This window comes from Mus musculus, chromosome 11, assembly GCF_000001635.26.
Source record: "Mus musculus strain C57BL/6J chromosome 11, GRCm38.p6 C57BL/6J".
NCBI classification, from domain to species: domain Eukaryota; kingdom Metazoa; phylum Chordata; class Mammalia; order Rodentia; family Muridae; genus Mus; species Mus musculus.
In genome coordinates, this window is record NC_000077.6 from 69733766 (window position 1) to 69759197 (window position 25432).

The 25432-nt window shown below is 45.7% G+C and overlaps 1 protein-coding gene across 1 annotated transcript; it reads right to left on the reverse strand.

Annotated features, from left to right (window-relative positions):
• Positions 1 to 231: 231 nt before the first annotated feature.
• On the reverse strand, positions 232 to 24868 carry Polr2a (polymerase (RNA) II (DNA directed) polypeptide A). Its single transcript, NM_001291068.1, has 29 exons — positions 24366 to 24868; positions 14216 to 14348; positions 13611 to 13747; positions 13340 to 13513; positions 12933 to 13214; positions 12502 to 12663; positions 12157 to 12377; positions 11804 to 11936; positions 11155 to 11279; positions 10832 to 11042; positions 10286 to 10495; positions 10038 to 10206; positions 9826 to 9920; positions 9489 to 9692; positions 8922 to 9144; positions 8609 to 8792; positions 8076 to 8247; positions 7872 to 7977; positions 7234 to 7439; positions 6492 to 6716; positions 6114 to 6360; positions 5662 to 5762; positions 3683 to 3787; positions 3417 to 3599; positions 3010 to 3213; positions 2374 to 2560; positions 2136 to 2249; positions 1885 to 2034; positions 232 to 1801 (listed from the first exon to the last, which is right to left on the reverse strand). Exons 1-29 carry the CDS (start codon positions 24456 to 24458, stop codon positions 645 to 647), a joined length of 5913 nt encoding a protein of 1970 aa, NP_001277997.1. The 5' UTR covers positions 24459 to 24868; the 3' UTR covers positions 232 to 644.
• Between the last annotated feature and the right edge of the window lie 564 nt (positions 24869 to 25432).

Sequence of the window (25432 nt, forward strand, 5' to 3'; positions counted from 1 at the left end):
TACACTGTAGCTGACTTCAGACACTCCAGAAAAGGGCATCAGATCTCGTTATGGATGGCTGTGAGCCACCGCGTGGTTGCTGGGATTTGAACTCATGACCTTTGGAAGAGCAGTCAGTGCTCTTACCTGCTCAGCCATCTCACCAGCCCCCGTAGTTTTTCAAGAAGGCTCAGTGAGCTTGGAATTTTTGCCTCTCTGAGCCTCAATTAAGCAGTCAGTACACATACAGACTTTTGGTCAAAATTAGTAAACTTTATTTCAATTTCAAAAAATAACAAAGGCAGCTTAAGCTTTGTTCTTCCAGATCAGGTGTATGACCCAGAGCAGGCACCAAACTAGCCTTCCAAAGTTAAATGCCTGTATCCCAATCAAGTCACAGGAAAGCAGAGACCTTCATGGTGGAGTGAGGCAGGGGACTGGCAGGGTAACAAAACCCTGCAGCTGGGTCAGTGAGTCCAAGACAGCATGAGTAGAGGACAAGACAAAAAAGCCTATCAAAAATGGGGTCCAGAACTTCCAGAGGGTTTTGTCACAAGGAGTTATGTACAAGGGACCCAGGGTAGGGTCACAGCCTGTGAGGTGAGGGAAGTGACACACAGGCCACCGAGGTTGTCTGACCCTAACCAGCTCTTCGCCCTGTTCGCTCAGTTCTCCTCATCGCTGTCATCTGGGCTGATGGCTGGGCTGGTGAGGCTGTAGGTGGGGCTAGTGGGTGAGTAGCCAGGAGAAGTGGGAGAGTAGGTGGAGCCCTTGGGAGAGGTGGGTGAGTAGGTGGGACTGGTGGGCGAGTACTTGGGAGAAGTGGGCGAGTAGGTAGGGCTGGTTGGGGAGTACTTGGGAGAGGTCGGGGTATAGACTGGAGAGGTTGGTGAGTATGTCGGGGAGGTTGGAGAATATTTTGGGGTGGTAGGTGAGTAAGTGGGGCTGGTAGGAGAATACTTGGGAGAAGTGGGTGAATATTTAGGGCTTGTAGGTGAGTATTTGGGAGAAGCTGGGGTGTACTCTGGTGAGCTGGGACTGTAGGAAGGACTAGTTGGGGTGTACTTGGGTGAAGTGGGGCTGTAGCTTGGTGAGCTGGGACTGTAGCTTGGTGAGCTTGGTGTGTAGGTTGGAGACTGTGGTGTATATCGTGGGCTGGAGGGGGAGTAGCTTGGTGAGGTGGGGGAATAACTGGGTGAGGTTGGGGAATAGCTTGGAGAGGTTGGGCTGTAATTAGGGCTGGTGGGTGTATAGTTGGGACTTGTAGGTGAGTAACTGGGTGAGGTTGGGCTGTAGCTGGGTGATGTCGGGGTATAGTTGGGACTAGTTGGAGAATAGTTAGGGCTGGTGGGTGAGTAGCTTGGAGAAGTTGGTGAGTAGCTTGGAGAAGTTGGTGAGTAGCTGGGAGATGTCGGTGAGTAGCTGGGGGAGGTGGGAGAATAGCTTGGTGAAGTTGGTGAGTAGCTGGGAGAAGTTGGGGAGTAGCTAGGAGATGTCGGTGAGTAGCTGGGAGAAGTTGGAGAATAGCTAGGTGATGTTGGAGAATAGCTTGGAGAGGTTGGGGAGTAGCTAGGAGAGGTTGGGGAATAGCTTGGAGAGGTGGGGGAGTAGGAAGGAGAGGTTGGCGAGTAGCTAGGGGAGGTGGGCGAGTAGCTAGGAGAGGTAGGGCTGTAGTTGGGACTGGTTGGAGAGTAAGATGGAGAGGTTGGGGAGTAGGAAGGTGAAGTAGGGGAGTAGGAGGGGCTCTGGGGTGTATAGCCCCCAGGGGAGCGTGGCTCATAGGCTGGTGATGTCGGTGAGTAGCTGGGAGACATAGCACCACCTATAGGAAAAGACAAAGGGAAATAGTGGTGAAGAGCCCGGCATACAAACATGGAGGAAGGAGGAAATGGTGTAGCAGCTCACCTGGTGAGGGGATGTATGGGCTTGAGGGTCCAGGGGAGCCCGGAGAGCCTGGTGTGGGAGACCATGCAGGGGAGTAACCTGGGCTGAAGCCACTGGCATCAGATGCAGCACTGGGAGAGAAGCCGGCCGCTCCTGGGGTCATCCCGCTCCCTGAAGGAAGAACAGGTGCGTCAGCAGGAGCTCTAGCACCCCCTTCCCCAGCCCCAAACCCACGAAGTCCGACGCTTCTCTTCCTGGACGAGGCTACTCACCAACACTCGGGGACCAGGCACCATAGGCGGGAGTTGCACCCTGGTTCCAGGGTGTCATTGCAGGAGATATTCCTCCCATCGGACTGGGTGCAGAGCCAAAGAACATGCCGGTAGCTGCAAAGAGCCCAGAGTGGTTTATGAGGAGCAGCACTCGGGGCTAAAGGCACGCACTCCCTTGTATGTCTACCCTTAAGCATGACCCAGCCAGCTTGACACAGCTGAAAGCCCACACACTCACGTCCAGCAGCCCCCAGGCCAGGGATATTGGTGGGGATTTCCATGCCGTATTTGCACTTCTCAGCATCAAGCAGGAGGTCAAAACAGCCAGTACCAGCTGGAGCGAGCTGGCCCAGCATAATATTCTCAGAGACTCCCTTCATCGGGTCACTCTCCCCATGTGCTGCTGCTTCCATAAGGACATCCACCTGAACAACCAGAAGAGACATTAATCTCCCTGCCCACAGCACCCATCACCCACAGCACCCATCCTGCCCAACAATCAACAGTGGAAAGCAGTGCCAAAGGCCTGCACGCTCACTACTGAGACAAGCTCCCTTCTTTCAATCTACTCAGGCATGGTTAATCCCAGCACTTGGGAGACACAAACAGAAGGAACTTTGTGAGTTCAAAGCCAACCTGGTCTCCACAGTGAGTTCCAGTTAGGGCTACATAGTAAGACCCTGCCTCTCCCCTACACAAATGATGATAAAATAAGCCTGTCCTTAGTGCTGGGCATGATGACTCATGCTTACCCTTCAGAGAGCTTTAGTGACAGGACAGGGTTCCTGGGGATTACTAAGAGTCTAAGGCTAGGAAAGGCCCAGTGAAGTCCTATCTATCTCTAAAAACCAGGCCGGGAAAAGGTTGTCAGTACCGTTTCCTCAAAGGAGCATTTCATGAGCGGTCCAGTGTCCTGGCGGTTGACCCCATGACGAGTGATGGCCATCAAGTGGCCACGGCATGTCATAGTGTCACACAGGAGCGCCAAATGCCGATAATTGACATAAGAACCATCAAAGGAGATGACATGGTACAGTTCTCGCTCCAGAGCCTTCCGCACAGCCTCAATGCCCAGTACCTGCCAGAGTTGAAAGGAAGTCACACCAAGTTAGCTCAGTTCATCTCCCTGATCCGGTCACTACCCAGACTGGCAGGGAGGATATCGGGGGCAGTCCATCCCAAACTAAAAAACCAATGGATCCAGACAGAAAGCCTAAGCATGGAAACCATGAGCGGGGAGTTCCTAGAGAGACTTAGGCATCATGCTCTGTGGGCTCTCACCGTGAAGATCTCCACAATATCATTGGACGTGGTGCGCACAGGGTCTACATCCTTCTCACTCAGCACCCGCATCAGGCTCACACCATCCGTCTCTAAGATCCATTCCTGCAGGGCCTTGAACTCCCCATCCTCTGTGATGATGATCTTCTTCTTGTTGTCTGTCTGAGGTAAGTGCATGTACACCTGGAGAGACGAGGCAAGCTCTAGTCAGGCTGAGTAGGGGCAAGAGCAGGCGGGCAGGTGGCCAGAGTAGAACGGATGCTGACCTTGCTGATCTGCTCGATACCCTGCAGGGTCATATCTGTCAGCATGTTGGACTCAATGCATCGCAGGAAGACATCATCATCCATTTTATCCACCACCTCTTCCTCCTGCAACAAGAGTGAGGTCAGTAAGCCTGTGATTTCCTCTGTTCCCTCCCCAAACTACAATTGGCCAAGAAAGAATTGCTTCCTTGTCTTCACTAAAGCCCTTAGCTTTTATGACATTAATATATTTTTACTTTTTGTTTGTGAGTGTTTGTTTGTGTGTATGTCTGTGTTCAATTATGTGTCTGGAGTTGGGAATGAAACCTGGGTCCTCTGTAAAGACTAAGAATTATTAATTACTTAATTACTGAACTGGGCGTGGTGGCACCCGCCTTTAATCCCAGCACTTGGGAGGCAGAGGCAGGCGGATTTCTGAGTTCGAGGCCAGCCTGGTCTAAAGAGTGAGACAGCCAAGGCTACACAGAGAAACCCTGTCTCAAAACAAACAAAACCCAAAAAAGAGTATTCTTAGCTGTTGAGCCACCTCTTTAGTCCCTAGCCTCCTCTTTTTAGCTGAGGATAAACTGGTTCCTGAACCCCATCCTGCATAGGAATGAAAGGTGTTCATACAACAGAAGAGGCACTACACCCTACAACCAAAATGCATTTTCCACTTTTAAAAAGTATTTTAAATTAAACTAATTGTGCTGGGATTAAAAGTTGACTTTTTTTTTTAAAGAAGAGTTTTATTTGTGTATGGGAATGTCGTCTGCATGTGTCACCACGTGTATGCAGTGCCCAAGAGTGGCTAGAAGAGGGTATCAGAGTCTCTCTGTAAACCAGTACCAGGGAACTGGGAATTAATGAACTTGAGTCCTCTGGGAAAGCAGCCGGAGTTCTTAACCAGTGAGTCATCTCTGAAGCCCCTACATGCACACACACACAAATATGGAAGTCACAGAACTCGCAATAAGAGTTATCTCTCTCTCAACCATATAGGTTCCTGGGACTCAAACTTAGTCCATCAGGATTGGCAGCAAGAGCTTTTGCCTGCACAGTCCTTGTGCAGTGTCCCACACACTGTGCAGTATGTACTTGTGCATAGTGGAAATATAGTATAATTTATCAAGATTTATTACTTTCATAATCATTTTCTCTATGCCAGGTATTGTAAAGCACACCTATAATCCTAATAACGGGGAGATGATGGCAGAAGATCAAGAGTTTAAGACCAGGGCTGGAGGGATGGCTCAGCAGTTAAGAACAATGGCTGCTCTTCTAGAGGTCCTGAGTTCAAATCCCAGCAAGCACATGATGGCTTATAACCATCTGTAATGAGATCTGATACCCTCTTCTGGTGTGTCTGAAGACAGATATAGTGTACTTACAGATAATAAACTTTTTTTTAAAAAAAGATTTATTTAAGACCAGAAATATGAGTTAACACTGAGGAGCCAAGAAGCGGCTGGAGAGATGGCTCAGTGACTAAAGACATTTGGGTTTGGTTACCAGCACCTACATAGTGGCTCACAATCATCTGTAACTGCAGTGCTAGGTGATAAACAGCCTCTTCAGTCCCCCACGGGCACAATGGATCAATTCTGGTTGGCCCGGAACTCAACAGACCCAACTGCCTCTATCTCTGAGTACTGCCAAACAAAACCAAACTTAAAATTCTTGCTGTACTTATACAAATAAATATTAGGTCAGTATTAAAACTTGTTTGTTCTAATTAAGTGGACTTATAGTAACTGACTCTCCCTAATGCTGAGGTACAGGCATGCCTGTTTATTGTTTCAAAGACTTTTTACTCATTAATTTGGACTTTTCCTTCTTTAACTACCCAGCTGCAACTCTCTCTAAAGTAACTCCATTCTCCCACCATCTTGACTTGAAGTAGCTAAGATCAGAATCACCTAACTGCAGATGCCACACACTGGTAATCACAGCATTACATCCCATTCTATTTTATTTCCCCCGGGTCTCAGACCATTTACCTCTTGCATCTTGTTTTCATCACTGTTCATGATGCGGATTCGAAGGACCAGCTTCTCTGCATTATCATCGTTGAAGATACAATTCAAATCATCGCCAAAACCTGGTAGGAATAGTAATGCCCATGAGAAAGAGTACATTTAATAGACTGTCTGTAACCTCAGTGACATGAGGGCACGAGGAGACAGAGACAGGTGGATGGATGGAGCCTAGAGATTCACTGGTCATCCAGCTCAGACAACACAGTGGGTTCCAACAGCCAAACCAAACCCAAAACACCTTGGGAAGGGAAGGAAGGAAGTACAGAGAGGACTTGAAGGGTTTAATGATCCTGAAAAGGACCTGTTGGAGAGCAGAGGTGTTTACAGGTGACTCTAAGGACTCCAATAAAGTGACCATGAAAGTAGTAGAAACCTAGGTGGGACATCCATGTGGGCTGTCTACTCAGCCTTACCTGCATTGATTTTCTCAGCAATCTGTTCCATGGTAAGCTTCCGGTCAGTCATGTGCTTTCGGTCGAGCTCCACACGCAGCAGCCAGGGAGATATCCGGGCCACGTCAAAGTCGGGCATCTCATAGTACACATTCACCCACTCCTGATCTTCTGCCACCACTGTGCTCTGGGGGTTAGGGTCATAGTAGATGGCTGTATTGGCAGTCACCTTCCTCAATGTTGTATGTTCCAAGCGGCAAAGAATGTCCTAGGAAGAGACAGTGACTCATGACATGGTACTGGGGTCACTGGGCTTTTGGCCTAGTGAACTCTTCAGAGGTATCATCATTTCCTGATCCAACCTGTTCTTGCTAGGCAGTCCATTATCCTGATTCTTACCTTGGCTCTTTCAGCATCTCGTGCAGATTGACCTAACAGGAAGACAGTGAGTGAAGGAGTCTTTGGCTTCTTGGAAATGTTGATAAGCTCCTTAAGTCGAGGCACACCCAGCGTCACATTCTTGGCAGATACACCAGCATAGTGGAAAGTGTTCAGGGTCATCTGAGTGGCAGGTTCTCCAAGAGACTGAGCAGCCAGAGCTCCCACCATTTCTCCAGGATGGGCCTATAGGAAAACTGGCATCAGACAATGTCTATCTTGCAAGTCATGGGATGCAGTTAGGGTGAGCCTATCTGTTAATTATAAAGGGACTTGGGGAAGATGAGTGTAGCAAAGGAAAGAACACTATTTCCTTTACAAGGGCTTCAGTTTTTAACCTATCACTATGCATCACTTTGGAATATGCTGAACACCCAGAAAAGATTCTATAACATGCTAAATCCATTTTTTGTTTCTGAAGAATACTTTATTTATGTGTATGGATGTTCTGCCTGAATATATGCTGTGCAGCATGTATATGCTGGCCACAGAGGTCAGAAGAGGGTGTCAGATCCTGTGACTGGAGTTTATAAGTCTGAACCACCATGTAGGTTCGAGGAATTGAACTCAGGGCCTTTGGAAGAGCAGTCAGTGCTCTTAACCGCTGAGCCATCTCTCCAGTGAAATGGGCTATTCTTAGTAACCAAAGACGCCAATAAACAAAAGAATAAAAATCAAGGCTAAGGAGAAGTGCAACACTCACAATGGCTTGGTTGAACTTGGACTCTATCTCCCCAAGCAGCCAGTCAAAGGCCTCTCCACTCAGCCGAAACTCCTCAGCCATGCGGCGAGAGCAGAGTGTGGATCTTAGGTGGATGTTGAAGAGCAATGTGGCATTCTCCTGTGCCTGCCGACTTAGTGGGTCATCTCCATTCACAATTACCAACTTCTTGCTCAATTCTTTGACTCCTGGGGTCCATGGAGAGGCAAAGAGATGGTTATACCAAGCCATAGCAGAGTCTAATCCTCCAGTCAAGTCCTGAGACAGCAAAGCAGGCACTACTTACAAAAGCTGAGCTGCCTACTTAACCTATCAGCAAACCTGGTCAGTGGGTTCTCCCAGCATCCCTCAGTCCATACCTGTTACAAGGTATGGCTGGCTGGCTGGCTCTTTCCTATGTAATCCTGACATTTTGGGTACTACTCCTTTGGTTCTGTTGGCCTCGTGGCTGCTGAACTTGGCTCCCCTCTCTCACTTCTTACATGGCTCAGGGTCATGACCACCGGACTCACCCAGATGTATCTGCCTTTGGCTATACTCCCCCTTAATCTACAATAACCTTTCTCCTCCATTATACCTAGGTGGTCATGTCCTTTTTTTTTTCTTTTCCATTTGCTTACCCTCTACCACTTTGATGGGATGCAGGTCAGAGGGAAGGCGAGGGTTGATGTGGAAGATTTTCTGAGCATTCCAGATCATCCGCAGAAGGTTACAAGGGAGGACCACCTGAGGGAGGAGGGATTAATGGGAGGATTATCCATTAGGATGACAGTTCAACAGCAGGACCCTCAGACTAGAGTCCAGCATTTCACACTTCTATGCACCTTGCTGTCACCAGTTGGGAAGATGACCCTGAGCACTTCCCGATCTTCACGCATCCGTTCAAATTCCCGTTCCAGCTCATTCTGTATATGGGCATTGCTCAGCACATCCTTTACCAGGTCCTCCTGAAGGGTGCGCCGCAGGGCCCTCTCATTGGTATAATCAAAACGGAACCTAGGTGACAAGGGGGTGGAATCAGGACAAATGGGCTCTGTGTTTTCACTCCACTAAGGCATACTGTGAGGTTTCCAAATGGGAACAGACCACTAGGAACAGGACGGCTAATGGAACCTAGGCTTGTACCTATCTGTTCCTCTCTGCTCTTTTTTACTACCATAGGGAGACTTCAAATCTGCCTCTATATCCACTCTTTTCCCATGCAGCATCTATTTCAAATGGGTGGAGAAACGATGGTGCTAAAAGTCAAGTACGTCTGCTGCAAACTGTATGAGGTCACCTTCTAAAGGGAATCCTGTAACTCAGGGAAGGCACTAAGACCCAGGGGTGTGAATCATCTGTTTTCCCGCTTTCTTACTTCTTCTCAAAAGCTTTATTAGAAGGTTTAAGTGTAGCCAGATTCTGGAACTCAACACTCTCCCCTGCCAGGCCGTCCTCTCCATAGCGCAGCTGTACCACCTGGTTGATGGAGTTCCTCACAGTTGCATCATATTTCACCATCACCGACTCCATGGACTTTATCAGCCTTCGCTGAATATACCCTGGGAAAGGGAATTAATTGAAAGACCTGAGGTAAAAGCATGACAAAGCTCAAAATGCAGAGACCAAAATTCACCTTTAGATGGAGAATCCCCATTCCCATCTCCACAAGAGCTCAGAAAAGGCCTCACCAGTCTCAGCAGTCTTAACAGCCGTGTCAATGAGACCTTCTCGTCCTCCCATGGCATGGAAGAAGAACTCAGTGGGTGTGAGACCAGCCAAGTATGAATTTTCTACAAAGCCTCGGCTCTCAGGACCATAATCATCCTTGATAAAGTGAGGAAGAGTCCGATGCTTGAATCCAAATGGGATCCGCTTGCCCTCTACATTCTGCTGCCCGACAACAGCAATGACCTAAGGGGGGGGAAAGGCTGCATATGATTTCCCCTAGCATTAAAAGTATGAATTTATGGCAGAAATAGTGCATGCCTGAAACCTAAAGTTGGAAAGAGGAGGCAGAAAGATACAAAGTTCACACTCAACCTGGGCTACACAGCAAAACCATGTTTTGTTTTGTTTTAAAAAAGGTCTTTTACACGTGAGTGAATCTTGTTTCAAGCCATGACACTGCAGCAGTGGTGGTGGTGGTGACAATTCCCTACTATTTTTTCCATCTTTCCTCACACCAAAACATGTACATACCATCCTCTTTACAAACTCTGGTATAGGCCACATATCTGGAAAATGAAGCATCTTGCCTGGGAGATGTTGATCTTGGAACCCTTGGCTCCAGACACCACCATAGACTTGAAGTTGTTATATTCAGAGAGGGATTTCTGTGCAGAGGAGCCAGTTTTGTCTCGAGCATCATTGAGAATACGATTCACTTGATTCTCAAATGTCTGACGCAATGTGTTTCCTGGAGTGGGTTCTAGCTCATTGTTATGAGCCTTCTCAATGACCTGGAGACAGAGTTTTCATTAACACATTTGAGTCACTATTCCCTCTCTCTCTAAACCCTTATATCTATTTTGCTCTTGCAGAGTTTTAAGTTCAAATCCCTAAGAAGCTCTTCTCTGCCCAGCCTTCCCTCACCTCTATTACATCTTGTTTAGCTTTCTTAATAGTGTTCTGAATGTCCTGGTAAGTCTTTGAATCTGCAATGGAGTCCCCAATGCCAATGGTATGACCTAGGGAGAAACAAAAACTACATTAGCAATCTAGGAGGACAGTGTGAACAAGTAAAGGATAAATTGTAAGTGAGGTGAAGAAGAGTCAGAGAGGATTTGGAAGCTGGCTATACTGACCCTCGATGAGAAGCCAGTTGTTAATGACAGTCTGAATGTTGGAGTAGAAGAGGCGGGTGATGTCATGCCCCATCTCCAGGTAGGAGATATGGACCAGCGAGCCTGCTGAGGTGCCCAGGGACTTCTTACAAAGGATGCCCATGATAAGCTCCCCATTCTCCACTACAACCTGTGGACAAACACTCACTTAGATTTTTGTTCTCATTCCCATGTTCAAATCTTGTATACACTCAGAAGCAAAGCCTTACTTTGGTGTCCCCAGGAGAGATGTGCTTGTAAGGGCCACTATCTTCATCATCAGGATGGGTGCTGTGGGTACGGATACAATTGATGTGTCCAGGTATGATGAGGGAGAAGATCTGCTTGCCTGTCCACAGGGGCCGGGGCTTGAGGATAGCTGGTTGTGGGACCTTGCCATCCCACGTGGACAGAAACATTAAGAGGTTCATGACTTCACCCTGAGAGGTAAACAGCAAGAAAAGAAAGTAAAAGGGAGGAAGATCTAACTGAGCTCACTGTCTTAGGAATATCTGGAACATGGCCCTGCCTAACACAGTAAGTCAGATTTTGGAAGCAAAAATATGTTAGAATTGACTTTCAAATTTTTACTTAAATACAGAATATTATAATAGTAAGATCTTATTTTTCTTTTAATAATTAGAAAATAAAAAAATATAGAAGTGATAGATAATACATGAAATTAAAGAAAAAAACACTGTAGCTCTCCTTCCCTGGCTCTTTCATACTCAGACCCTTTTGCCCACCCAAGACCAGTTTCCATTTGGGTCACACACCCGCTCCAGGAAGACATCTCTCTTAGTGAATTTGCGTACTGCCGTGAGTGTGTCTTGCACAATACCCATGACAGGTCGATTGCTCTGGGGGGTGACAATCATTCGAGGCACCATAGCCAACTCTTGGATCTCTGCCCGTGTTTCCAGAGACTGTGGCAGATGCAAATTCATCTCATCTCCATCAAAGTCTGCATTGTATGGAGTTGTCACACTGTAGCCAAACAGAGAAAGAAGTCAAGAGTTGGGACTACTTCTTCAGTGACATAATGGAATTGCCTGGCCTGTTCCCATCTCAGTCTGATTCCCTCAGGTAGAGAACTAACCTAAGATTCAACCGAAAAGTAGACCAGGGGAGGATTCGGACCCGATGCCCCATCATGGACATTTTGTGCAAAGTTGGCTGACGATTGAAGATAACAATGTCCCCATCACACATGTGCCGTTCCACCTAGAGAGGTGAGGCAGAGAAGGGTTCAGTGAAGAAGGCACACTAAGAATGAAATGACAGTGGACCCAGTCTCTCGTAGCCTGGAGATGATACTGCGATGCTTTTTCACTGTTATTTCACCTTCAAACATCCCCTTTGCACGGTCCCAGTCCAACATCAGGTTACTAAGAATAATAAAATGTAGGAATCACAAACATCCATGAAGCTCTCTCCCCTGCCACACACATGCTGACACGGGCTGATGTAGCCTCACTTTGACCTCAGAGACTGGCAGCACAACTGGTTAAGCAGAACAAAAGGCACCCACTGTCATAGTGGTATACACTAGCACTAGGGAACTAAGGCAAGAGGAACACATACTTGAAGTCCACCATTTCTAGGTTAGCCTGGGGTATATGATGAAAACCTGTCTCAGAAAAAACCCCCACAACACTCTGACTGCCACACTCCTAAAATAACCAGCCCCATTCTACAGGAGGCTCCCAGCTCTGGTGACTAAGAATGGTCATGGCCTATTTACATGCCTTATAGCCAGTCTGCAGATGAAGGTCACTGGGCTTAGGATGGAAACGCAAGTCAATTCGATCGCCATTATCGCGGATGATGTACTTGGCTCCTGGATACTGGCTGTTTCCCCTGCGTACTAATTCCTGAAGTCTAGGAAGGAATGAAGTATGAAATGAGCAAAATACTCTCCAAAAACCATGAATTCCCACCTTCATCCCAAACCCCAAGTGGATGCCAAACTTATAAACTTCAGGGTCTTCCTGCTTCATTCCAAGCTGTCTCTTCCAGATGAGGAAGGTACACATCTGAGAACAAGTGCTCCACCCCCTACCTTGGTCACTATGGACAAGGTTTATGGACTAAAGCACACCTGTCAATATTGAAGGGTGTGACAATCTCTGCAAAGGTCATGTTGGCAGCAATGGAGCGGGGCACACCCACTTGGTCAATGGATAGGTTAGGGTCAGGGGTGATGACAGTGCGGGCTGAGAAGTCCACTCGCTTGCCCATTAGATTCCCTCGAACCCGTCCTTCTTTGCCCTTCAACCGTTGCTTCAGGGACTTGAGGGGACGGCCAGACTTCTGCATGGCCTATAAGAAAACACAGGAAGGGGCACTCAGGTAGTCAGCACTGGTCTCTCCTCCAGAGTTCTGCTGCCTCATGCTGGCCCCCACTCTGGCTCCAATCCATAAGGGCAGGAGTGTGCAGACGTACACGGGGTAAGCCGGGCAGTTCATTGTCCACCATGGTGGCCACATGGAACTGGAGAAGTTTTACATCTTCTGCTATGACATGGGCAGCTGCACCATTCTGCTCGTTCCGCCGCAGCTGATTGTTGATCTTCACAATGTCAGCCAGTTTGTGAGTCAGATCATCCTGAGGTAAAGAGTCAGCAGTGTCACAGTCAGGCCAGCACTGACAAACATGCCAAGGACACGGTCAAACTCCTTTCAGCCTACCCTGGGAAACCATGTTTAGGGTATCTTTAAAGGTTACACAACTATCAAGGAGCAAAACATGTTCAAACTCCTGTCAGTCCACCTGGCCCTTTACACACGCTACACCTAAGTGTATTTAAAAGAAAGCAGCCTCTAATCACATGATCCTTCCCCAGATGCCCAGGGAAGATTCTTAGAGCAGCTTACCTGGTTTCGAGCAGAACCCTGCATCACCACAGCAGGTCTCACTGAGAGAGGAGGCACAGGCAACACTGTGACAATCATCCACTCAGGCCGGGCATAGCGAGGCTCCATGCCCAACACAAAACACTCCTCATCTGAGATGCGTTTGAAGATTTCATGCACTCGTTCTGGACTCAGCAAGATCTTTTTCTCCTGAGAGTCCTCATTAACATGCTTCCATTCAGCATACAACTCTAGGCCAGAGCGCCGGATTCGGGGTTGGTACCGCCCACAGCCGCCATGGCCCTTTCAAGAAGAGAACCATTAGAACCTAGCACAGGGCCATTTCTGCCACACTATGAAATATATTCCACAGCTGTATGTGATTTCACCAAATTTTCTAGAGTCACTTTCCCGCAAGTCCCTGTCACCTTCTCTTTGGTCAGATCCTCATCACCCTCCGGCTGCTCCACACCAAACTTGTTGTCCATCTCCTCTCCACCTTCACAGATGTTTTTGCCCTTGCACAGGTCATAGACATGCGTAAGCCGTTTCTTTGGCTGCCCCTTAGATTTGGCCAGGATGTCCTTAATCTTCGGGTTATTCTGGGGGAAAAACAGAGCAGGGTCAATTGGAGCTGTTCCCTTGCCCTGCCCCAGCTAGCAACCACCCTCCCAGACTAGGGACCAAAGACCTACTCACAGAATCTACAAGCAGTTTGGAGCAGAAGAAGCAGACACAGCGCAAAACCTTCATTGTCTTCACCAGGAAGCCCACATGAAACACAGGTTTGGCCAATTCGATGTGGCCAAAGTGGCCAGGACACTCGGTCATGTTTCCTATGGAAAGACACACCAGACACTTTCTTTCTTTTTTTTCTTTTTTCTTTTTTAAAGATTTATTTATTTATTATATGTAAGTACACTGTAGCTGTCTTCAGACACTCCAGAAGAGGGCATCAGATCTTGTTACAGATGGTTGTGAGCCACCATGTGGTTGCTGGGATTTGAACTCTGGACCTTCTGAAGAATAGTCGGGTGCTCTTACCCACTGAGCCATCTCACCAGCCCCCACCAGACACTTTCTTTAAAGTTGCCACTGACTCTAAAGGTTCTTTGTTTCTGAGACAGGGTTTCTATGTAGTTAGTTCTGGTGTCTTAGAACTCTGGAAATAGGCTGGCTTAGAACTCAGATATTCGTCTCCCTTTGCTTCCAAGTGCTAGGATCAAAGGCATAAACCACCACCGCTAGGCTAAGAGACTAGTTTAGGTATCCATCCTTAGGAATCCTCTAACCCCAGCACTTACCTGCACATGTTTGGCAGCGGCCAGTCCGCTCAATCACCCCCTGCCGTGGATCCATTAGTCCCCCAAGTTTGGGGCGACCTCCCTCCGTTGTTTCTGGGTATTTGATACCACCCTCTGTCACAGACATCCGCTTCTGCAGGAAAGAAAAGCCAGTACCAACTAAGTAGGATTCCTAGTGTGCAGAACTGAAGAGTTCTGTAATAAGGCCTAAGAAAATTCCAAACAAGGCTGGAGAAATGGCTCAGTGGTTAAGAGCACTGACTGCTCTTCCAGAGGATCTGAGTTCAAATCCCAGCAACCACATGGTAGCTTACAACCATCTCTAATGGGATCCGATGCCCTCTGTGTGTCTGAAGACAGCTATAGTGTACTCATATAAGTAAATCTTAAAAGAAAGAAAAGAAAGAAAATTCCAAACCATTTGTTTAAGGTATGAAATGGGAATGTTAGCATAGTTAAAACTTTAGAATACTAAACTTAAGTAACACATCCCAAGTATGTTTCAGTCAGCCACTGTGTCTGCATGAGGGGTAGAGGGTGAGTTGGCATGTATTCAAACAGAATATGAGCCTTGGTTCTATACCTACTTTTAGTATTTTGAGACGTCTTGCTATGTGGTTCATGCTGGCCTCAAACTCAAAATTCTCCCGCTTCTTTCTTTCAAAAGCTAGGGTTACACAAGCACCACCTTGCCTCTAGCCAGGACTGGAATTCCAAGTAATATCTCTCTGAGTTAAATTCTTTTTTTTTGTTTTTGGTTTTTTTGTTTGCTTTTCGAGACAGGGTTTCTCTGTGTAGCCCTGGCTGTCCTGGAACTCACTTTGTAGACCAGGCTGGCTTCAAACTCAGAAATCCACCTGCCTCTGCCTCCTAAGTGCTGGGATCAAAGGCATGTGCCACCACACCTGGCTACTGAGTTAAATTCTATGTCACAGTTTGGAGCAATGGCTCAGAGCACTGACTGCTCTTCCAGAGGTCCTGAGTTCAATTCCCAGCAACCACATGGTGGCTCACAACCATCCCTAATGAGATCTAATACCCTCTTCTGGTATCTGAAGACAGCTACAGTGTACTTACATTTAATAAATAAATAAATCTTAAAAAATTTTTTAAAAAATCTACGTCACTATTACATCAGTAAGATTTAACATGAAAAGAGATGGAAAGAGGTTGAGCGCGGAGTCAAAACCAAAATACTATTTTTTTCTTCTCCCAAGCTGAAATCAGGCCAATGACTATCGGAGTCCCTGGAGAATCTCTCTGTACCTGCAATGTGCCTGAGAGCCAACGTGTGCTGTCAAGACTTATCTACCAACTCTTAACTTCAGCTCCTGAAAAGAACAGGCACTTGGAAACTTTGTCTCCTCTCTTAACCCCTATCTTTGCCATTTACTCCTCCTTCTTAGGGCCTAAACTGCCGGAGCACTTTCATATCCAGGTGAAACTTTATTGTAAGTAAGGACACAGGCTGGCAGAGCAAAAGTGAATAGCTGGAGTCCCAAGAAAGATGGAGCCAGGACTCAAAGGGTCGATTCAGTGATGAGAACTAGAGGAGCTCAGAAGATAAGGTCTTTTTTTCTGTTCATTTGAATATATAGGGGAGGAGGATGTAGACCTGGGGTCTAACCCAGGGCCTCAAGCACACTAAGCTGGTCAAGGCAATCCTGAGTATCTTCTCATATAACGAAAGGTAGACTTTCAAATTAGTCAGGCTTTGCTCCACCAGCTTCTAGAGGTATACAGCTCACTGAGTGTTAATTGAGATATAGACAAAATTTGTTCCTCTAATTCTAACCACTGACCTCCTTACCTCTTAGATGTCTCATGAAGTTATTTACCCAAACCTTCAGTCTCAAGTAGTCAACAGAGATGAGACCCAACACTCTCTAGTACTATACACAGGCTCATCCTACTCTCCTATACTACCTATACTATAGCAGAAACAATGATTATATATATATATATTTTTTTGAGACAGCACCTCACTAAGTAATCCTGCCCCCACCCCCAAACTCAGAGATCTGCCATGCTCTGCCTCTAGAGTACTATGATAATTAAAGGCATGCACCACCATGACCAGCTCATTCATTCATTTATTTATTTTAAAACTTTATTTTATTATATGGGTATATTATCTGCAGACACACTAGAAGAGGGCATCAGATCCTATCACATATGGTTGTGAGCCACCATTTGGTTGCTGGGAATTGAACTCAGGACCTCTGGAAGAACAGTCAGTGCTCTTAATTAACCTCTAAGCCACCTCTCCAGCCCTCATTCTTTAAGACACGTAGCCTAGGCTGGCCTTGGACTCCCTATGTAACCTATAATCTCAAACAAGTTGAAAAAGGTTTTAAAAACCCAAAACTGATTGCATGTGGTGGCACACACCATTAGTTCCAGCACTCAGGAGGCAGAGGCAGGCAGAATTTTTTGAGTTCTGTGTCAGTTAGAGCTTCATGGCTAGTTGTGTCAAACTTAAACAATACCGGCCTCAACACCACGCAAATAGATAAATAAATTCAATCAAGGTGATATGACTCAGGAGACAGGCCTGGGATGGGACTAAATTATTAGGCTGGACCCTCACCAGCTTCTCTAAGTCCCAAGCTACATGAAGAGGATTTTGCTTACTATGAAATGCAAAAACACAGAAGCAGACATGAATCTGGCCACTGGTGTACACAGTACATAGGAGCCTAAGAAGTACACTAAAGGGCTGGTGAGATGGCTCAGGGGGTAAGAGCACCCGACTGCTCTTCCAAAGGTCCGAAGTTCAAATCCCAGCAACCACATGGTGGCTCACAACCACCTGTAACAGAGATCTGATGCCCTCTTCTGGTGCGTCTGAAGACAGCTATAGTGTACTTACATATAATAAATAAATAAATCTTTAAAAAAAAAAAAGTACACTAAAAAATTCCACCTCTCTCTGCTCAGTCAATACTCACTGAGCCTCATCTAATTGATTAATTCTATTTCCAAGCATCCTGAGACTAGTCCAGAGGCTCTCCTTGTAGCAGGCATAAATGCATAAATGGAAGGACCACTCTACTAAAGATTTAACAAATGTTAGTTTGGGATTATTCACTACTTTAACCAAACACTGGTTCTTACTGAATACAGGACATTCTTTTTTTAAAATATTATTTATTTTTATTTATATGAATACACTATAGCTATCTTCAAACACACACACACCAGAAGAGTTCATCATATCCCATTATAGATGGTTGCAAGCCACCATGTGGTTGCTGGGAATTCAATTCAGGACCTCTGGGAGAGCAATCAGTGCTCTTAACTGCTGAGCCACCTCTCTAGCCCCCCTACAGGACATTCTTGGTGTGTGTGTGTGTGTGTGTGTGTGTGTGTGTGTATGTGTGAAGCTGGCTGTTCTTTTGTGTTACCCCAGGTCACAGGAAAATACACAAATAACAATAAAAAAACTAAACAGCCTGCTCTACAAAGCTCACTAATTCTTCACTCTCTTTCATCTGCCTATATCAAACCACATGAGGTCCTTATATCCTTGACCTTCAACAACTCACTTTACAGCTTTATTTGCTACATTCTCTTACCTTATATACTTCTACTACAGCAAGTTACCTCACAATTCCTCTAGTCTTACCACCCTGTTATACACGGACTGAGTAAACTCATTCCTTTGTAAGAGTCAGCTCAGATGTCCTTTCCAATTTCTCTTTTTATTTTTATTTCTTTTTAGCTTTGAGGGAATACTGTCCACCACGGAAGCAAAGGCACAGTGGCAAGAGTGTGAAAGTAGCTGGTCACTCAGTGTCTGCAGTCAGGAAGAAGTGCCAGATGCAGAAGTCTTATCTCACTCTATTAGCCTTATCTCTAGTCTCTAGTCTTACCCATACTAGGAAGGTTCTGCTAAGCACAACTTTAACTTTGCTTATATATGTTACTCCCACTTGACTATAATCCTTGAGGCACAGAACATGACACGTGTACACGTACACACACACACACACACACACACACTCAGTGGCTAGTCTACACACCAGCAAATGGTTAAATATACTGGCAGACTGTAGGAAACCAGACCCTTATTAGATTGTAATTAATTTTAAGACAAAGAAAATCTCATTCATTAGTGTAACTACCCACTTCAAAGAGTACATGAATGACTGAGGATACAGTTTGGTAGTACAGTGTGTATTTAGCATGTGTGAGGGTTTAATGCCAGGTTTCCCCTGGCCCCAGACAGACACACACCACAATACTAACTTTCCTAGCTCCCCACCCCAACTCAAATCATTTCCTATAACAGCATTTTTTTCTTTGGTTTTTTTTTTGAAACATGGTTTCTCTTTATAGCCCTGGCTGTCCTGGAACTCACTCTGTAGACCAGGCTGCCCTCAAACTCAGAAATCTGCCTACTTCTGCCTCCCAAGTGCTGAGATTAAAGGCGTGTGCCACCACTGCCCGGCGATTTTTTTTTTCTTTTTCTTTTTAAAGAGTCTCATTGTGTAGCCCTCAATGTTTAGGAACTAGCAGTATATAGATCAGAACAGCCTTGAACTTACAAGCACTGTCAACCAGTCTGACAGACTTTTTTTTTTTTTTTTTTAAATGTATTTTCATGTGTTTGAGTGTTCTACTTGCATGTATACTGCATGTGTGCCTGGTACCAAAGAAGGCCAGAAAAGGGCACTGGACTCCCTGGAACCAGAGTTAGGGTGTTGTAAACTGCCATGTAGGTGCTAGGAGTTAAGCCAAAGTCCAATAGCCAGTGCTCTTAACCACTGAGCCATCTCTTTAGCCCCATGGCAACATATATTCTTTTTTAAATTTAATTTTATATTATGAGTATGCATGTCCTGTGTGTCTATGAGTGCAGGTGCCCTTGGAGTCAGAGGCATCAGATCCCCTTCATGTGAGTGTGAGTCACTCATGTGGGTTCTGAGAATAAGCTCAGGCCCTCTCCAAGGCCAGTAAATTAACCACTGAGCCATCTCTCTAGTCCTAGCAGCAGACATTTTACCAATTCAAAGAGCCCTCTGTAATTCAATTTCTACCCCAAAACTTTAAGAATACCTCACAGAAAGCCCCTTATTACCCATCTTCCTACCCAAACTAAAACCATGTAATTCCCTTAAAAACAGGCTCTCACACTGAACTCGGAGCCCACCAATGTGGCTATCCTAACAAGCCAGCAAGCCCCAGAGCTCCTCCTTTCCTCACTGCTGGGATTATGGGAGCACACCTCTACACCTGATTTCTTACATGGCTATTAGGAACTGAAACTCAGGTCTTATGCTTGCACAGCTCCCCAGCCCTAAGTGCTGTATCTTTTAAAAAGGGGTAAAAGGCAGGCATAAGGGCCCATGCTTGTTATCCTAGCACCAGGCAGAAAGAGCTCAAGTTTGAGGCAAGCCTGGGTTATGTAACGTGTTCTAGATTAGCCAGAACTATATAGTGAGACCAAGTCTCAAAAAAATCCACCTCATTTTGCATATTGTTAAGTAACTTTTTCTCTTATCTGTTCACAATACCTTCAAAAAAGATTCATTAAGCAAGAAAACCCAAACTTAAAAATATTTATGTCTTAGCAACCAGTAGCCATTTGAAAAAAAAAACAAAAAAACAACAACAAAAAGCAAAAACAAACACATGAGCTGAAGAATATTTTAATTTGTTAAAATAAAGCCAGGTATGGTGACATGTACCTGTCACCCAGGAGGAGGTTTTAGGGTGCGAGGCCAGCCTGAGCCTACAATGGACATCTTGTTTAAATAAACAATGAAATAATAAAATTTCTTACTTAAAACTGTTAAATGCTGTCTGACCTCTCAATCCTTAGCTAACAGCACCCCATTTCATGCTCCAAATCTACTAGTCCTTAGCAATTGCTAAAATTGCAGCTTTGTGATCCAGGCACAGTAGCATTTGCCTATAACCCCAGAACTCAGATCTAAACACTGTCTCAAAAGACAAAAAAGCTAGAGAGCTGACTCAGTGCTTAAGAACATATCACAGGGGCTGGTGAGATGGCTCAGCGGGTAAGAGCACTGACTGCTCTTCCAGAGGTCCTGAGTTCAAATCCCAGAAACCACATGGTGGCTCACAACTACCTATAATGAAATCTGACACCCTCTTCTGGTGTGTCTGAAGACAGCTATAGTGTACTTATGTATAATAATAAATAAATATTAAAAAAAAAAAAAAGAACATATCACAGAGCTGGGTGTGATGGCAAACTCCTTTAAGCTCAGCAGGTACATCTCTGAATCTCTTCGTGAAAGGCCAGCCTGCTCTACAAAGCAAGTTCCACAGTAGCCAGGGCCATACAGAGAACCCTTATCTCAACAAAACAAAACAACAAAAAAACCAAACTACCACCCCCCCCAACCAAACAAGGACAAAACACCCACATATTGTTCTTGCAGATAATTGGAGGGGAGTTTTCAGCAACTGTGTCAGGTCTCCAACACCTCTTCAGACTCCCCCACATACATATGCCATGCACATATGCACACAAAAACACACATCAAATTTTTTTTATTTTTTAATTTTTTGTAAACAACCTGAATACAGCTCCAGGGGATAAGATCCCCTGATCTCAAAAAGACAAAAAACAGTCGGGCGGGGTGGCGCACGCCTTTAATCCCAGCACTTGGGAGGCAGAGGCAGGTGGATTTCTGAGTTCGAGGCCAGCCTGGTCTATAAAGTGAGTTCCAGGACAGCCAGGGCTACACAGAGAAACTCTGTCTCGAAAAAAACCAAAACCAAAACCAAAACAAAACAAAAAATCCCCTGATCTCTAAGAGCACCTCCACCCTTTTCCACACATATCAAAAAACAAAAACAAAACAAAAACCCTACAAAAAAAAGCAAGCCAAACCAAACAAAAAACAATTCAGCTTCTCAAACATATGATGTCATTCAATGGGATCCAGCGCCATCTAATGTTGGAACTGAACCATGTGCAACTAGTAGAGTACAGAGCACCTATACTTCTAGAGTACAGAATACCCTGTGCCCCTGTGATTTTGCTACAGTGCTTTCAAATGTGACAGCAGTTTGGGAACATTGGATCTAGACTATAGGGCAGTTTTGTTCTATTCTAAAGATAGGACCTACGGTATTCAAAAAGGGTTCCTATTAGTAAATATTTAGGTGACTTTCAATTGTCATTTTCAAACAATCTTAAAACGTATTTACCCAAATCATTTTAATTACATGCAAATCAGCACCAGGATCTACTTGGAATGCTAACAGAAAGTTAAGAAAATTAATCCTCCAACAGTGGCAGGCTATTGAAGTAAAACAAAGGGTAGGGGGTTACAGAACGAAGGATGCTATTTAAATGGTCAGAGTAGACATCTAAATACAGAACACACTGACATGAAGAGCAGGCAATAAGGTCTGGGCAGTGTTATTCTAAGCAGCAGAGACTGATTAAATAGCCCCTGAAGCAAGAATAAACTTGCAGTGTTAAAAGCTAAGCAGGTCAGAGTTGCAAAAGGAAACCAAGAAGGGCTAGAGAAATGGCAGAGTGGTTAAAAGCACTTGTTGCTCTTGCAGAGGACCTAGGTTTTATTCCCATCACCCACATGGTGGCTCACTACCTTCAAGAATTCCAGTTTAAGGGGACCCAATGCCCTCTTCTGACTCTCAGGCACCAGGGACACATGTGGTGTACATACATGCATGCTGGCAAAACATTAATAATACTCATAAAATAAATTAATCTAAAAATATTTTTTTAATTTACCAGGAGACTGGTAATAAGATGGAGAGGCAAGCAGGGGCAGAATTTCAAGGAGTCTGGATCCTCCTGAGAGGATGCCATGAAGGGAAGGACCATGATGAAAACATCTCTACAACTACTGGAAGACTGAGGCAGGGCTACTCAGAACAGAGGTCAGTGGGTAGGTACCATCGTAAAGGTAAAGGCTGGCCTGGCCAGGTGGTGGTGGCAGCACTTGGGATGCAGGTCTCTGTGAGGTTGAGGCTAGCCTGGTCTACAGAGCAAGTTCCAGAACTATACAAAGAAACCCTGTCTCAATTTAAAAATTAAATAAATTCTTGGTTTGATGCTGGGTCAAGAGATACATATATTAAAGACTGAATGATCTCCAAAAAGCTAACCAACTTATTCTTCTATCAATAATGCATGAGGTCACTCATCTTCTCATTATTTTTGCTACCAGATTAAGAAACTCTTTTTAACTTGTTATTAGGAAACCTTTAAAAAAATAAAAGATTTATTTTATGAGTACACTGCTGTTGTCTTCAGACACACCAGAAAGGGGCATCAATTTCTATTACAGATGGTTGTGAGCTACCATGTGTGTGTACTCAGGACCTCTGGAAGAGCAGTTAGTGCTCTTAACCACTGAGCCATCTCTCCAGCCCCACCCCACCCCCTTTTATTTTTAATTTGTTAAAGGAAAAAAAAGTCTAACCACGCCAGGTGAGATGGGCTTATGCTCTCAGCACTCAGAAAGGTAAGGCAGAAGAATCACCATTTGCAGGGCAGCCTGAACTGAACAGCAAGATTCTGCTTCAAAATACCAAGAGCTTCAAATACATGTAGCCAAGTGGTCAAGAGCACTTGCCTAGCATGCACAAGGCTGACTTTCAGTCCCAGCAAAATTCAGCCTGGGCTATGAGCTCCAGGATAGCCAGTGCTACATACAGAGACCCTGCTTCAAAAGCAAAACAGAACAAAACCCTGAAAAATCAAACCCTGTCCATCACAGTACAAATTTGTTTCCCAATATACTTATTTTAGTTCTGTTCTAGAGCCTCTGATAAAAGTGGCCCATGTCTGCCTTACTCTTTTAGTACAATGCTTAGCTTACTGTAGGATCATCAGAAAATTTACCTTTATTTATTAATGTAAGGTTTGTCCTCTGGTATCAGCTCCCCTAAAATCCTGTTCTTTCTTAATGTTTTATTACTTTAATTATCTGGAATTTATTTTGTGTCGGTCTGTGAGGTCTTGGATGTCCAGAAACCTGATGTAGGGCTTTGTTTTTTTTTTTTTAAGATTTATTTATTATATGTAAGTACACTGTAGCTGACTTCAGACACTCCAGAAAAGGGCATCAGATCTCATTACAGATGGTTGTGAGCCACCATATGGTTGCTGGGATTTGAACTCATGACTTTCGGAAGAGCAGTCAGTTCTCTTACCTGCTGAGCCATCTTACCAGCCCTGATGTAGGTTTTTCTGTTTTTTCTTTTGAGTTCTGCTATAGTTGAGCCCTTACCCCAACAGGACTGCCTCAGTCTAGAATCAGCTGTTTAATTCCACTCTCTATTCCTCTCAGGAGGAAGAAGTCCAAGTCTCCAAAAGCTATCCCTTGTCTATCCTCACCCACTTCACATCAGCTCTTTACGGAGCTTCTGTACATGCGTGTGTGTATAAGTTACTACTGTCACCTTTATAATTACCCAGTGGTTTCCTACTGAAAACAGAAATTTGGACTCTCTAGAGCGTAATTTACAATATCCCGTGCTTCTTCAGTGCACTCTCCGCACCCACTAACCCTGCCTGCCCCAACACTGGCTTTTCAGTCTCTAGAATACAAGTTTATTTCCCTCTCAGTCCCATGACACTTGTTTCCTCCACCTAAAAAAATAGCTCTGATGACTGATATTACTTGGGAATGTCACCATCCCTGGCAAGTATGTCTTCCAAACCCTGACACCATTCAATTTCAGTGACTTCTTACAGCATTTCCTCATTTTGCTTTAATCTAGGTACTTATTTTTGCTCATTTCTTTTTGTTCTTAAGCTCTCTTCTCTGTTTTTCCCATAGTGTTTTAGAAGGTAGAGTTTCTGTTATATTTATTGTGCAGCTGTGTTCCTAGTGTCTGATTACTGTCACATAGCAGGATGCTCAATATTGGTGAAAGAACTAAAACTGGGGATCCACTTCCTGTACAACTTTCAACCCTGTCTCGTTGAACCGCAGCAATGCTCAAGTATGGAAACATCTTTCTTCTCTGTCCAGTCAAGCACTCATCTCAGGCATAGCATTTCGCTTGTTTAAGTCCTGGCATAATTTAACTTTTGAAGGCTGGACCCCCGCACAACATCAGCATCACTGACCCATCTTCCCAGAGGATCATCAGCCAAAGGCATAGCAGAGAGACGGGCGGACTATCTTACCAATTCATCCGGACTCAGGACTCCGAACTGCACTCTCTTGATGGTGCGCAGCGGGCATGCGCTGTCCCCGGAGGGGGGGCCACCCCCGTGCATGGCGAGGCAGGCGCGCTGCGCAGGCGCAAACCTCGCTACAAAAAGCCTGCGCCACCGCCGCCTAAGTGCTCAGAACCCGTCCGGGCGGCCACCAGGAAAGACCTCCCGGGATAGGGAGGGAAAGGCTGGAGGAGGGAAAGGTGGGGGAGGGGGGAAGGGGGGGGGAAGGCAGAGGAACGAAAAGGGCTGAAAGAAAGCCTTTTCTCCCTTTCCGGAGATTCGTCGGCTCCCAAAAAGGAAACAAAAGAAGGGAGGAGAGGAGGAGGTTTTGGGAGGGAGGAAGAAGAAAAGGGGTAACGAATAAATAAGTAACCGGGATCCTGAACGGCAGAGGTTACGGCAGTTTGTCTCTCCCCCTTCCGGGAGCCACCTTCTTCTCCAACCGTCCCGGTCGCGCTCTCGGCGCTTCTGAGGAGAGAACTGGCTGAGTGACGCCCTTTATAGATTCGCCCTTGTGTCCCGCCCCTTCCTTTCCCGCCCTCCCTTGCGCTACGGGGCCGCCCGCACCGGCCTACACGGAGCGCGCGCGGCGGAGTTGTTGACGCTAGGGCTCCGGCTCCCTGGTTGGGTGTTCTTTCTGACGCGACAGGAGGAGGAGAATGTTCCTGGTCCTGTCGTCCTCCTTTCGGGTTTCCCGTGCACTCAAACCGAGGACTTACAGAACGGAGGATAAAGTTAGGCCATTTTTACTCAGCTTCGGAGTTCAGGCTCATTTTCAGCTAAAGTCTCTCATTAGTATCCCCCCACACACATCGGGAAAATGGTTTGTCCTACGCATCGGTAATGAAGGCGGGGCCCTTCGGGTCCTCCGGAGCGGGTTCCGGGGGTGGGGGGAAGGAGGGAGGGACGGGACGGGCCTCGTTCATGAATATTCAGTTCACCGCTGAATATGCATAAGGCAGGCAAGATGGCGCGTCCAATCAATTGGAAGTAGCCGTTATTAGTGGAGAGGCCCCAGGACGTTGGGGCACCGC